General features: G+C 40.6%; 1 protein-coding gene across 2 annotated transcripts; it reads right to left on the reverse strand.

The window, feature by feature from the left end:
* TMEM237 (transmembrane protein 237) lies at positions 625–14,265 on the reverse strand. 2 transcript variants are annotated; one of them, XM_021397462.1, is made up of 13 exons: positions 13,050–14,143; positions 12,614–12,645; positions 11,632–11,642; positions 11,042–11,098; positions 9,287–9,400; positions 8,913–9,027; positions 8,089–8,249; positions 7,408–7,531; positions 6,213–6,404; positions 5,282–5,355; positions 4,685–4,778; positions 3,667–3,788; positions 625–2,724 (listed from the first exon to the last, which is right to left on the reverse strand). In XM_021397462.1, the coding sequence occupies exons 1-13, from the start codon at positions 13,065–13,067 to the stop codon at positions 2,657–2,659; spliced, it is 1,182 nt and encodes a 393-aa protein (XP_021253137.1). In that variant the 5' UTR covers positions 13,068–14,143; the 3' UTR covers positions 625–2,656. The 2 variants fall into 2 exon arrangements, with proteins under 2 accessions (XP_021253137.1, XP_021253136.1); XM_021397461.1 differs by lacking the exon at positions 13,050–14,143 and adding an exon at positions 14,156–14,265 and having other exon boundaries at positions 1,768–2,724.

Raw genomic sequence — 14,811 nt, forward strand, 5'->3', positions numbered from 1 at the left:
GGCGCGCGCAGGGCGCCCCCTTTTGGCGGGAAGGGGTGTGGCGGCGGGCAGCAGCTCCGGGCACAGGGAACTCAAGATGCCGGACAGCACTTCGTCATAGAATCATCACAGAATCGTTTGAGTTGGAAGGGCCCCTTAAATGCCATCTGGTCCAACCCCCCTGCAATGAACAGGGACGTCGACAGCTGCAGCAGGGTGCTCAGAGCCCCATCCAGCCTGACCTTGAGTGCTTTCAGGGACGGGGCACCACCACCTGTCTGGGCAACCTGTGCCACTGCCTCACCACCCTTATTGTAAAAAACTCCTTCCTTATGTCCAGTCTAAGTCTGTTCTGGCCTACCATAACCCTCCTGAAGTTCACCTCAGTGCTGGCAGCTGGAATGCTCCTGATGCAATCCAAATCTCAGAAAGCACAGACCAGTGAGTCTACTCGCTAGTTCTTGGGGTTTTACAGTGCTATTTCTGGCTGCAGAAGACCAGTACAGTGGCAGGAGTTTGCTGGTGGAAAGAAATGACAGCCATTACTTAACACCAGTAGTGGAAACGGACTACAGAAAGCAATGTTTTCCCATATCATCTGTTCAGAGCTTGTATACAATAACAGCATTAGCACTGAGGAAAAAATGAGTTAGACTGATTTATTTTAAATAGACTAAACATTTGGAAACAGTACAAAGTAGTTCAATAGTCGTTCAGATCAGTTCCTCACTTGTTTCAGATATTTAAAAACAAAAAATTGGCACTAACTTCTCTGCAATTTCTTCTTCAACACAAAATACTGTATTAAAAAGAACGGTAATGGAAATGCACGAAAGCATTTCAATTAAGGCTTCTACAGATAATGCATGTTCTGTAATTAAACATCTATTCTGTAAACTTTAAGATGTTCTTAAATTTTCCAAGTAACTACACACACATACAAAAAAAAAAAAGCAGTTAAATTCCATTGTGAGGCTTAATGGAATGAAAAAACTACCTTGTAAAAGAGGTAATTAGCCATGAAATTGTTTATCTAACTGTGATTTCAAATGGCAAACCTCAAACCTCTTTCATTCATCTAGGTTTATACTCAGGTCCTCAAAAAAAGTAAAAACTAGGAAGGCAAGTCTGGCTTGAACTATTGATTCCATCAAGCCAAATAACTTAATTGCTGCTCAACCACTGTATTTCACAATAAGAACAAATCTGGCTCCTGGCTGGTATTGCTTTGTTCATGAGATACTTACAACGCCAATTCCTTGGAATAATTTCAGAAATGAAATCAAGCAGCGATGTTATTTCACGTTTCTCTATACTGACTGGATACCTTTGCACTGTTGTGTTTGAGCTCCGCACCTTATGAGAAAAGTTATACTTTTTATCACATGCCAGGAAGAAGCATGAAATAGCAACTAGAATCCATTACTAATCGCATCTTCAGGAGCTCAGCAATTCTGTAAACCAAACACATGACGCTTGAAGAAACTGTGATGTGCATTTCCCACTTTGCAAGGAGATCGACTGTGTGGAAACCTACATGGGAACACTAAGTAATGCCTCGTCCCCCATCTCCTACACAAAAATCACAAGAACCTCCAGTGTAACACTGATGGGGAACAGCATCTAGAAACTCTTCATTGTAACGTACAATGCAGTACTAGCCATAATTGAGCTTCACAGTCTTGCAAGAATACAAACACAACAACCGTAACAATTGACAAAAAAGTTAAACAGTTCCTTCCCACAACCAAAGTGAATGCCCTAAAATAGAGCCAGCAGCTATGGAAAATCTCCTTTCAATTCCAGTAGAACTTTTTTTTTTCCCCTTTAGAATTACGTAATTACTTATTTTCTAGAATTACTTAAATTTGCTAGATAAGCATACTAAAACTCAAATTCTTGACAGGACAGAAGCTGTCCTAGTTATTCATTTTCCCAACCTCGTTTTAAAGCAACTTAGGCAACAGTATAGAAAGTTACTGGCTCTTTTAACACCTCCCTTCCACTCTTTCATCTGGCTAAACTCACCATCACTTTTATAAAACACAGTAACCTCGAGGGAACTTTGACACTGCACTCCTTTTAAAACCACTCTCAGATACATTAAATAAAATAATACAAAACTCAATACATATTATAATATAAAACTAGTCTTGTGTGACACTTGCACAAGAAAGGGATTACAGACTAGCTCTTGCATATGTCTGCTAAGAAGACTGTTTCATCCTGCAAGATATCTGCATTTATTCGCTTAAACTGCTTTCTTCCTAAGATTTGTTTTTATCTCTAAGGAATAACTTAACCAAAGGATGTACCTCAACTGCTATCAGTGTCAGTAACAAAACATAGATTGATGATGACAATATAACACTGTTGTCAAACAAGCACTGAATACCAGATCTTCAGCATCCACCTATCTCCTTTGGCTGTCTAGGTAGCAATGTTTACAAAAGTACCTTGACTTTATGTACTAGAGATAATCTACTTTATAAAACAAAAAGCAGATGTAGAAAAGATTTCAGTCACATTTGGATATTTAAAAATTAGCATACATAAAAGATCCATGAAATATATACAATATAAAAATACTTTTTTTTTTTTATGAAAGTTATAATACGTGGTTAAAATACAGAAAGTGTTGAGCCATCAGTTACAGCTACAGCGTGAATGTTCCACACTACGGCTGGACTCTGGGTATGATAACTCCCTGGGGAAATTCCTCAACTTCAGTATGAAACATCAGTTCTGAAAGAAAGAGAAAAGAATACTGTTTTCTTGAAGAAGTTTCACCTGAATAGGATTTCATTATTCCAGAAAAGTTCTCTGGAATTTCGCCAAGCCTCCTGCTTTTCTTTGTAGTCCTTGTATCAGCAATTCAGGAATGCAAAGAGCCACAGCTGTCTTTAGAAAACTATCGTTGTACCCCTAGATTAACACAACTAGTACTGACATTAGCAGCTGATAGTAGGAAGTAGGCTTCAGCCTGGACACTTAAATTTGTATTTGAAAGTAAACTGAGGGATTGTTCAAGTTTTAAAAGTGCCAGAACCAAGAAGGAAGATTTCCATTTAGAGACCTGATTGTTTATTGTTTACCAACAATTCGTCAACGTGGCAAAATTACACAATCTGCATGTGCAGCACTGTAATTTTATCCACTCAAGTCTGAAATTCACACACTTCTTTTTGCTATGCCATTCTATTAGTATTTCTCTACTACTTGGGATAAATCCCAACAGAGTTTTTCTCTTGAAATTGCTGAAGCAGATTACCTAATTTTAGTTGGCATCTGTAAATATGTAAAATCTCATCAAAACCTGGGCTAGATCACGCCACCGTTTTCCTTGAATAAGCCTTTTATTACTTAAAAATGACTTGTAATTACAATTTAGACATCTGCTGTAAGTTTTACCTTCAATGATTGTAAAAGTTGCCAAATAGTTATTTCTTTTTAAACTAATTGAGTTATTAGAATTAAGCAGGGTAACTGGATCCAGCTGAAATATAGAAAGCTGTGAATTAACATTCTAGAATAATCTGAATAAGCACATTTAACCTTCATTGGCCTCCCAGACACAAATCTGTTCCTCGGTCATAACATTTCTCAGTACTAGACTTGAACACCCAACGCAGACTGCAGCAGATAGAAGTCTGAACAAATTTGTTTTTGCCAATTAATAATTCCTACCTTCACTGTGGTCTAGTTCTGGTCGATAAGACAAGAAGATCCAACTTGCCCCAACTAGTATAGACACTACCAGATTCACCACAATCCATGGCTGAAGAATTTCTTCCTCCGTACCTGCAGTCCTGGGAAAAGCACATCAACCCATCAGTCAGGGTACACACCAGTATGCACATATTACATTAATAATTTCAGCAGAATATCATAAAAAACAACTTGCTAAGTCAGATGTAAAAATGCCACTATCATCCCAATGGTCCAGCTTTACAAAGATCTGGTAAAGAGTGTGTATATCAAAGACAACAACTCAGCTAAGAAACCCTGTTAGCGCACAGAGAATGTTCAATTGTAGATTTCAACAGTACATTCCTTTCCCTGGCCAAGAAATAGAAAATAAAAATCAAAATGCATTGTCAGATTTTACTATGGTGAAAGATATCAAACAAAGTCATCAGTAGATCTTATTTTAATCACTTCTTTGCGGGGCAGCAGGGCAAATGAGCAGCAATTCAGTGAAGTCTGCCTGGAAACCAGTGCAAGGACTTGTGGACAGATACTGTAGGCGGGACAGGATAGGGCTTTAGGTAAAGGTTAGGATTTAAGTTGGTTGATATCTTTCTTACTGTCATTAATAGCAGCAGGTTGAAGTTTTCTTACCAGAAAGTAAACTTTTCAATAAACACTTATAAAAGCTCTAAAAAAATGGAAAAATAGCTAACTGCATCTAGCAAAAGAGATTCTTAAAGTTCCTGCCACACTTGATGTTCTCAGCATCATTCCAACAAGATCTTGTTCAAGTTAAAATAGATCTGTGACCAACGTGACTGAGACCAAATATGAGTTCTCATTTCTGAGTGAAGTTTTCAGAGATTTAAGACGCACTCAGACAAAGGCAGATGTAGTAATGAAATTCTTCATTAATACTTTCTTACGTATATAACCTTTTGGACCCACCGATCTGACTAAGGTTCATTAGTGAGCTATGTTACAATTCACAGAAGACCTTTCTGAGATTTCCTACCAGATGCTGCCATTTTCTGAAGGCGGTGTGTAGAGGTTAATTCTGTCACATGTCATCTGCTGACTTAAGGATAAGATAAGAGCAGTGAAGTACACTGGAAGAAAAGGAATTAGCAGCGTCAGGTATAATGCAAATAGAAAATGCTGTCCCATCATGACGTGATAATTATCGCTACATTTTCTTTCATTTCACTGCTTCCAATGATATTGCCTTCTTTACTGCATTCTCTCTTCTTTAGCGTTCTTCTCAAAATCTAGGTATTCTGACCCATCAAAATTGGGTTTCTGCTCTTCTGCAATCTACCATCTACTTCAGAGGTCCCATCTTGTGACTTTAGTTTTTGCTACTTCTGTGTTTTGTATTCGTAAGTGGGGAAACAACCATCCCAGCAGCAGCATCACTAATGCTATTACTGAAAATACTTTAAAAATGTGCAAAGTGTTCATAATCCTCGAATACCATTTTCAGCTGCTCCCTAAGTCACTCATTTTAAGGTAGAAAATAACCATGGAGAAAAAACCCACTGAAAACAGAATGCAGAAGTTCTCAGTTTACTTTCTTTTCTAGGCAACTTCCTACCCACTTCAGGATACTTACAGAATGAAGCCAGTGCTGCTGGGTCTAGGGTAAGAAAACCCCTCAGTGCAACTGATGCTTTTGCCAAATCAATCCTGATTAGAAAAACAAGAGTCATTAACACAGTCCAATAAGATAATAATATTGTTCTTCTAACAGTATTCTGTTGCTTTTATTTTCAAGATACCTTTTCCTGCCTGTGTTACAGTGCATTAATAAGCGACCACATTGCATACACAGGCAATGATCCTCATTATGCCAAACTGAAGAAAGTTTGAAATTAAGGAGGATGTTCCATGAGTTTAGCAGCTTTCACACTGCAGTCAGGGAGAATGTGGAAAGATCTGCCCCCCCCAGTCCTTACCATTCGTTCCGGTGTCCACACCACCAACACAGTTAATGTTAATAAAACTACTTACAAACCTCACACTGGAACAGGAGCAATTAAGAATAACTCAGGACTCCTCCCAGCCATCACTTATTGAAAAAAAGACAATTTCTTCCATAAAACAGATTCCCTCCCTGGCTTACCATGCTGCCAAGGAAACAATCCAATCACTAAAATAAACTTCTACGAAACTACTCTGTTTATGGCATTTTTGCCCCTCTTTATGTTTGTTCCCATCCTTGAGCCATAATGCAGAAACACCAGCTGAGCTAGGAAAACTGTTTATATAGCTAGGTTGCAAACCTAACTAACTGGATAAGGGACTCACATGGAAAGTAACCTAACAGAAACAGCAGCTGCTCTCCACCCCTCTCCACCACAGCTCTCCCATTTGGTTCGCTTCTTGATTACTCAGACAGCACCAGCACATTGATACAAGGCAGCGGGTAATGGACAGAAATGAATAACAAAAGCCTGAATATACAAGTACACCTTTTAACTATATAATCAACTACGTGCAAAATCATTCTCCAAGAGTATCTCATTAAATTATCAACAATTTACCTGTCAAAGGCTGAGACTGTACTGATAGACAGCAACAAATAGAACAAACTTTGAGCAGGGTAGGCTAGCATCTTATACTGCTGGAGCAGATTAGAAACCGTGGTAAGCTGATTTCCTGCCAAAATGTAGATAACAACGATGTTCCATACAGCATAGCCAGCAAGAAAGCCGTGGCTAAAGAGTCCGATCACCCTGAATGGATAAAAAAACATCTGAGAAGTTTAATACCTTGAATTAGAGAAGAACTACAGATGGAAAAGGCCTACAAACCCACCCCTTCAGTCCTGCCACTGTGATAGATTGTTTTCAAGTGCTTTTTTTCTGATCTAGTTTTAAAAATCCTAAGCAATGGGACTTCTGCTTCCTCCCCTGGCAGACTGCACCAGGGCCTGAGCACTCAACCAGGAAAGCGGACGTGTTTTGCCTGGTCCTGTTGCTACTCCCCTTTACCACTGCTACAGGAATCAAATATTTTCACTCCGTCTGCTCCTTCATTTTACCTGTAGCTCCCCAAGACTACTGCCCCTTTCATCTACGCAATGCTCTTTAATTAGTCCTTGAGAGAAAGTCAGCCTTTTCAGAATTTCTTCAAACTGTAATTGCCTTCCTTGCTAACAAAAACCTGAGGAGGAAGCACAGGTTCCCAGGCAAAATACACCAGAGACATGAAAAAGCTGTCATCTTCCCATTCTGAATCACAATACAACCACATATGAAAAAAAAAATCATTTTTTACTTCTGTGTGGAAATTTATGCCCAGTCCAACTTCACTCCTTCTTTTTTACTGGGAAGCAAACAGATATTTTAATTCTGCTCACATCACAGCCAATAGGTGAATCTCATTTTGTTTATTCTGTAGGTCCCTAGTATTTCCGTTATCATACAGATCTCTTTCTATTCATATTTTCTCTGAATCTTTGCAATACGACTTTCTTAATTAGCTTCAGCTTATTATTCTTTTTACAGATCGCATTTCAAATGGGTGTCTTGACTAGAAATAGATATTACTGTCAACAGAAAAAAGCTAGAGCACTTATACCACATGCATACCCAACCACCACCTGTTAGAAGTATCCAAATGAAGTAAAGATACATCACAATGATAGAAAAGAGGTACTAACATCTTAAAGAAAGAAAAAAAAAATCAACACCAGAACAATTTCTGTTTATTTACATCAAAATATTAATCCATCACCTGAAACTTCGGTGCACTGAGAGGGCGACATCTCTGGTGGTCCAAGAAGACTTCACATCCAAAAGCACGTTGATATTTTCAGTGGTTTTAATCAATTCTGCACGGTCAGCTGCTTGAAAACGCCCTAGAAGGATGACAAAGTTTATTTTAGAGAGTACTGTCACCTTCACTCAACATTTTTTACATTAATTCTTGAACTTCCTACGAAGATAAGGCTGTGGGTGTCAAAATTTCCATCAGACTTCTTCTCCCTCTTGCCCCTTTTTCCTTCCCTGTCAGCTTCCACTCATAATGATGCCTCTGTCAGCGTGGTGTACCCTGCACAACTGGGGTAAGTATTCAGCGTTCTGTACTTAAAAGAAAAAAAAAGAAAAACTACCTTCCACACAAAAGATTTTTTGCAATATAGTAAATACTTCTCAATGCGCTGTGACAGTGTTAGGTCAAATAAGCTCAGTTCTGCACTATCAGTTTTTTTTCACCCGCAGAACTCAAAAATTCAGTCAACACCGCAACACTACCTGAAAGATTACAATGTACATTTATTTTCAAGTATTTTTTGCTGGCAAACTTCCTTTTCAAATTCTGCCCAATAGCAAAATACTTGGATTTTAAATACAATCATATGTTCTTCAAAACCAAGAATTTCTTTCTATTAAATAAATCACACAATGCACTTACGATTTTTTTCAACAAACACCTTGCTAACAGGCTGGCTAATTCCAGTGGGAGCAGCAAACACAGGCTGCTGATCTGGGCTCCTCCTGTGCTCATCTTCAATAATGTCATCCTCCTCCACTTCCAGATCATTGGAACAGTGTGTTTCTGCTGCCCGAGCTTTCCTATTATCACAAGTCATACAATGGGGCAGAAAAAGAATTAGAAAACTTACCATGCCTAACTTCACTGATACGAACAGATCAAGCTACTGACCGGTGTATTACCCCCATTTATAATTTTAAAATTATCATTCTCAGTGAAACACACTAAATCTTGATGTGGGGACTTTTCTTCCAATGTAGATACCTTCTTGCATCAAAACACTAAGTTGGGAAGAAGTACAGGTCAAGAGATTAATAATTAGAAAAAATATGTAAAACTAAATACAAGGCCAAGAGAATGGATGCTTGTGGTAGGAAAGGTGACTAGAATGTTGTAAAGGCATGGCTCTTGGGGAAAAGGCCATTCAGGGGGACAGAAAAGCAGCTGTTTCTCAGAAAATTAAGAAAAATACAGGAAAAATGAAAGAAAGCAGTTAAACATTTTAATTTTTCATGCACTGAAACGTTAGGCTCATGTTAACATATTCTGAACTGAAATACATCCAGATATGCATAAAACAAACCAGTGAAGAAAGTGAGATCTTAGCCCTGGACAGGACTGCATGCATACAATTTGGTATTGTGAACTTCCAAGATCCTATGTCTACGTAAAAGGAACACTAAAATGTTTTTCAGCTACTTTTACTATCACAGATATTCCAAATTATGAGCTATTGATCTCACTTGGTTCTTTTTCTCTGTTTGCGGACCACTGTTTCTTCAGCTTCAGGAATGTCCACACCATTTCCATTCTGAAATAAGGATGCAATGTTCTGCTGGGTAAAGGATGTCTCAGAATCTGGAGATGTAAATTAAGCCACATGAAAATTTTACAGCTTTTATAGAATTAGAAACACGTTCACTTAAATACATAAATATTTATTACATAAACATGGCAGAAATGGCAACTCTAGGCTACCATTCACCCAGAGATTACTTCCACTTGTTACAAGAACACTCGATTTGAAATGTTTTAACCTACGATGCAAACTGGCCAGTCATATTTTTGTCACTAAGTTTTATCAGCCCTCTCTGCAGCCTACCATTATTTCACATACCAGGAGGTACTTTCTTTTTCTTGCGCTTCCGCTGAGGAGGGACATCCTGAGGTTCAGGAGTTAGGGGCTCACTGCTTTCAGATGGCCGACGAACAGTTGCTTGGACAATGTCATCTAAAAACCAGAAGAAAAGCTCCAGCAACCTCAATTCAAAGCCACTGAGAAAAAGGCAAGAAAGAGCTGCTATGTGTTATATAGTGTAGAGTATCTGTATTTGCCCAGCTGAGCCGAAAACATACTGGCTAGAATACATAAGAGATGGGAAGCAAATGCGGTAATAAGAATATACAAGGTGAAAACATACAGTTCTCATTTCACCCTCACAATTTCATGTCTGGGAGGAAACGTAGGTATCCAGGAAGTAACACGATTCCCATTCGGGTGTACAACAGAGGACTGACAGAATGGAATCTAATACAGGAAGGAACAATAGCTCTGTATTTTTCCTTTCTACATGCAAAGACAATAATGCAAGGGACAGAAAAACTAACAGTTTGTTGCAAGTTGATTCATACAGACACGTCAGTGTGTTAAGGCAAAATGGTGTAATATTGAAGGGGAATTTAAATTAATTGCTGAACAAACAGCACAAGAATCAAGGAGGAACAAAGAAACAAAACAATTTTGAAGAATGTTTACTCCAATCTGAGAGGAGAACCACTAAGCTTTGGAGAAACTACATTTCCATGACAGGTTAACATGAAATCTCATCAAACATTCTAGCATCAATTGGCATCATTTGATACAGAAGGACAAACCCTGTTATAATGCTTTCGAGTATTGCAGTTTTTATCAATAACAACTAAATGTACTTTTGTTTTCACTTGAAGCAACAGGTTTCTCCACCTTTTGTAGAGTTTTACTGTGCTAAAATGGAAAATTAACCAGCAAATTAACGGCCAAAGTCAAAGTATGTTTTACATCATCATTCTGCTTACTGGAATAAACAGTCACAAAACTCGATCCTTGGGAAGCCCTGCTGGAATCAGCTCCACTTGTTGCGTTTAACAGTTTTACAGTGAGCCCCATATTTTGCACTCTTTTAATCAAATAAAGGAGATTTACCATCACACAGTCCCAAGTCAACTGATTCAGAGAAATCCAGTAGATTCTGTCAATAAATTTTGCTTCATCAAAACAGATCAGACTTGTAATTTTGCTTAAAAGGATATGCTTATTCAGCAGACACACTTCTTTTAAAAATGCAAAGCTCTGGTGTTAGTCCTCTTTCATGCTCTCAACTCTCAGATGACAATGGAATGGTTAACTTGCAACTTTATTTGGCCGAGGACTTAAGTTGAGACAATTTGTTAGACTAGTTGGACCTTAGCTCATTCAAACACTTAACACACTCAACATCGCAAGCAGCTAACAGATGAAAGTGACTGTTTAATTAAGTATCAAAAAATTCAGAAAGGAAAAAAATAGGAGGAATAAACATTAAAGCATTTTTTTCAGTTCGTTATTAAAATTTGCTCTATGAGCAGTACTGGGAATTGATCCAGGGAAAAAGAGAAGAAGATTGAAGAAGTTACCTCAAGGTAGCACTACAGACTTGCTCTAGAAAGACAGATAGTATTGTGGAGGGGAAAAAAAAGCGCTTTACACAAAATCAATTTTAATAAAGAAACAGAGAAAAATACTGTTCCAAATTAGAGTACAAGACTGAAAAAGGTGTATTTGTCAGGAGCTTGGCTGCTGTGAAGGTATCACTCAGGATTACAAACACAGTTTTCAGTCTTGGTGGAACCTTACCTAAAGGAGTCTTTCCTTTGGGCTTTCTTTTTTTGGGACGACTGAGTGGAATGTCATCTGCAGAACAGAAATGTAAGTCAACGTGCACAGCATGGAGAAGCCTCCATTTCCTTTTTTTTAACAGTCACACCATTCCAGGTTAAGAAAGGGAGACTTTTTTATAAGTGAATACATCCTTCACCTTTTACAGATAAGATGACAACTCACCAGTTTGCACAAGCAGGAAAAGTACAGTACGTAGCAGGAAAGCAAGACAAGAAATCTGTCTTATGGGCAACAGAGGCTATATATGCATAGGCACATGCGTTAAGTGAAAAACTGAATGATAATCTGAATAAAAAACTTCTTCTTTAGAACATAGTGACAACATTCCAGTTACCTTAAGTCAATATGGCACTAGCAGTCAGTAAAAAGAACAGAGGAAAACACCAGATAGTTCTCACAACAGCAGCTCAAATACCCATGCAATTTAAACAATTATCAGCCTGCATTTAGGAAAAGTGTAAGGACCAATCCTTCAAGAGAGGATGAAGTGACACCAAAAGGAACTATCAGTGTTTATGATTCTCTTTGATGACAGAATAACTCACCCTGGTTTCCACTTCACATTTAATGAGAAAAGGCGTTGAAGAGCAGTGCAAAAGGAACAAAGGTAAGAAGAGAGTTAGTTTTTAATCAACTACAACTCACAACAGTGACATTCTCTCATCCCCTTATTCTCATTCCTATGTCTTTTTATTAGTATTGCACACAAAAGGGTTAAGTGTACAAAGCAATCATCTAGACTCAACACTTTGTTCGTGACTGTGCAGTTTCTTGATTGGCCAGCTGTAGATCAGATTAAAAGCTATAATCACCTGGCTAATTAAAACTTGTCTGACATGTAACAAACTAACAGAAGTTACGAAACATTTGAATATATACATTACTAAAACCACACTATCTTTATATATTGCCAATCATGAACATCACATTTGCCCTGAGGTACTCCGGGGGAATTCTGACATATCATGCCATAAAAATCTATAGAATTGCTCTTCCTTCCACACTGCCCATTAAAATGCTGGGGAAAAAAAGGCCAAATTTCTCCCTGTATTACGTCAAACTGGTAGACACCTATGCCTCCATTCAATAATATCTAGCTTGATTTCAAAAATCCCTGTCCTGAAGGATTTGTGATTTAAATATACTAAAGAACTTGGGAAGAAAAAAAAACAGAAAAAAAAAACCAAAGAGTTAAGGAAGAAGAAAGTGAAAAGAGAAACATCAATAAGACCGAAGTAGATGCTAATAAAACTGAAGCTGCTATTTGTCCAACACTTTAAAAGGTTTAATCTATCTGTATATGAAAAACCAGGCAACCCAGTAAATTTTCTCAGCCTCTGAATACTTTAAATGCTTTGTACTCCTTGTAAGGGATTCTGGAACAACAAAGTAGCAAGAAAAGCAAACCTTTTTAAAGCCACTGTGACTACGCAGATACTTATCAAACTCATTTTTCTTCATTTCATTTCCTTTAAAAACACAGCTGTAGAGAACCACAATAAATCCTGTAGAACGAACTGACCTTACCTTGGCACTGGAGGGAGGGCACGCGGGGGGCACTGAAAGACAAGAGAAAGACAGAAATCAGCTTCTGCCAGGGTGAAACCATCCCCAGGTCTGTTAAACCACTCCACAGAAAACAGCTGCTTTGAGAGGCAGTAAGAACACAAGCTATGTTTTGCCGCCTATGTTTCTGAAATCAGATTCTAAACATCTCATACATGACCAAACACACACATAAAAAGTAAGAAACAAGTGTCTCCCGTTACCAATCTAAAACTCAGTTCTTGCACTGGATGATTCCCATCTAGATACAGGAAAAGTAGTTTACTTGCTAATTTTGTATTATGTAATTATATTTAAGAAGTACACCATAAAACATTTCCCACGTTCCAAGATTTCAGTCAATACCAGCAATACAAGAGGCTGTCCAACCGGTAAGGCTCAAGGACCCCCAACTTACCACTTGTTTTTTCCCCATACCATTGGAAGAAGTTCCCTGGAAGAGGCACTGTGAGCAGTTCTCCACTCCTGACGTTGCTCATGCTGAAGCTCCGTTAATTCTGAACTAAAAATAAGCTTCTGGCAGCCCGGATTAGCTGGCTGTGAACCTGTCTGCCCCCGGGCCAGGGCCCACTGCTACTCCTATTGGAATCAGTGGTGGCTTGCTCTAGCAGCAAAGCTTGTCCTAAATGGTACCTGCCCCGAAACCGCATCGCTCCACGTGCTGGTAAAGGTCTGGGCGAGTGCTACTTGGGGATTTTCACCTGACAAATGAAACAAACTGTGTGAGGAAGCACTTGCAAGGGAGAAAAACCTTAAGTTTAGCTGGGGCTCACTGCTTTCATTGATTCCTACATTTGGGCGGTAACTATCGTTAATTATTTAGGAGAACCAACTTTACCATTCAGGATCTCCAGCCCCTTAGTTGCAGTTCCTCAGGACCCGGAGGAGCGCGCTGCAGGCGCACAGAGCGGGGGGCTGCTGTAGGTGACGGGGCCGTTTGGGAGCCACCAGCCTCGCACACTGCGCACTCCCGGCCCTGGTGCTGTTCGGTGAGCAGCCGCAGGCCCACGGGAACGCGCCTGGGAACCCTCCAAGGAGGGAATACACCCACGGCCGGCGATCCGTTCAGGGAAGCAGAGCGAGAGGTGCAGCTCCGGTAATGCAGCATCAGCAGATGCGTTTCCCCTGCCAGCGCGGTGACCGAGCTGCCCCCGCGGCACTACGGGGGTCGGTTCTTCAAACTCCAAGGTTTAAGAACACTCAACACTGACGAACTCTTTACAGGCTTAGAGCTTGTCATACTCGTTTTCTTGCGAACGCATAGGGACGGAAATGCGAACGCAACGAGGGAACGCGCGCTCTCAGCCCCAGCGCAAACGAGCGGCCCCGCGGCACCCTTTCCCCTCTGTCAGCTCCGGGAGGAGCCGGCACCGCTCCCACCGCCGGGGCAGGCCCTCCCCGCCGCACCGAGCCGCCGCCAACGCCCACGCCGCGGCCTAGGCCAGAGAAGGCTGAAGGCCCGGCCCCCCACCACCCTTCTGGGGGGTCCCGCCGCGCCCTCACCCGCTCGAGGCCCGCCCGCGGCTCCGCCATGCCGCGCCCGCCGCCGGTGTCCCGGACCCCGCAGGGAGGAGGCGCCGCTCGCTTCCGCCCCGCCCCGCCGCGCTGCTATGGGAGCGCTCCTCGGCCGCAAAACCGGCCGCGGCGCGGGGCTGCCTGCCTGGGGGGAAGTAAGGCCTTTTCCAAACTGGCGTTCTGGCTTCCTTTGCCTTGTTATCACTGACGCTATTTGCAAATGAAGTGATATGCTTTAAGCGAAAAGAAAATAAAACTACAAAGGGCATGAACACCTGATGCTGTGCTTTTCTGGCAGCTGCCTTTCAGTTTACGTACCACTGCTGTGAGGGGCACAGTGCCAGCCCGTGCACCAGTTCCTCTTCCTCCCCCTGCACTCACCCCATCCCAGGGCCGTTGTGGGCTCTGCTTTCCAGTGTTTCTCACCAAGGACACTGGCTCTGACTTCACAAGAAGCTGGCACGGTGTTAGCTGCAAGAGTGGGCTTTCTACATGAATAACCTCTTTCTAGGCAGCACAACTTTCTCCAGTAGATTTTCTCCAAGGAGAACTGGGCCGACAGAATAAGCTGTGTCCTCAGGGTCCAATAAAACTGTGAACTGAGATGAAGAGAGGAAGGAATTTGTTAGCCATAGTCACTGTAC

The sequence above is a fragment of the Numida meleagris genome, chromosome 5, assembly GCF_002078875.1.
Source record: "Numida meleagris isolate 19003 breed g44 Domestic line chromosome 5, NumMel1.0, whole genome shotgun sequence".
Lineage (NCBI taxonomy): Eukaryota > Metazoa > Chordata > Aves > Galliformes > Numididae > Numida > Numida meleagris.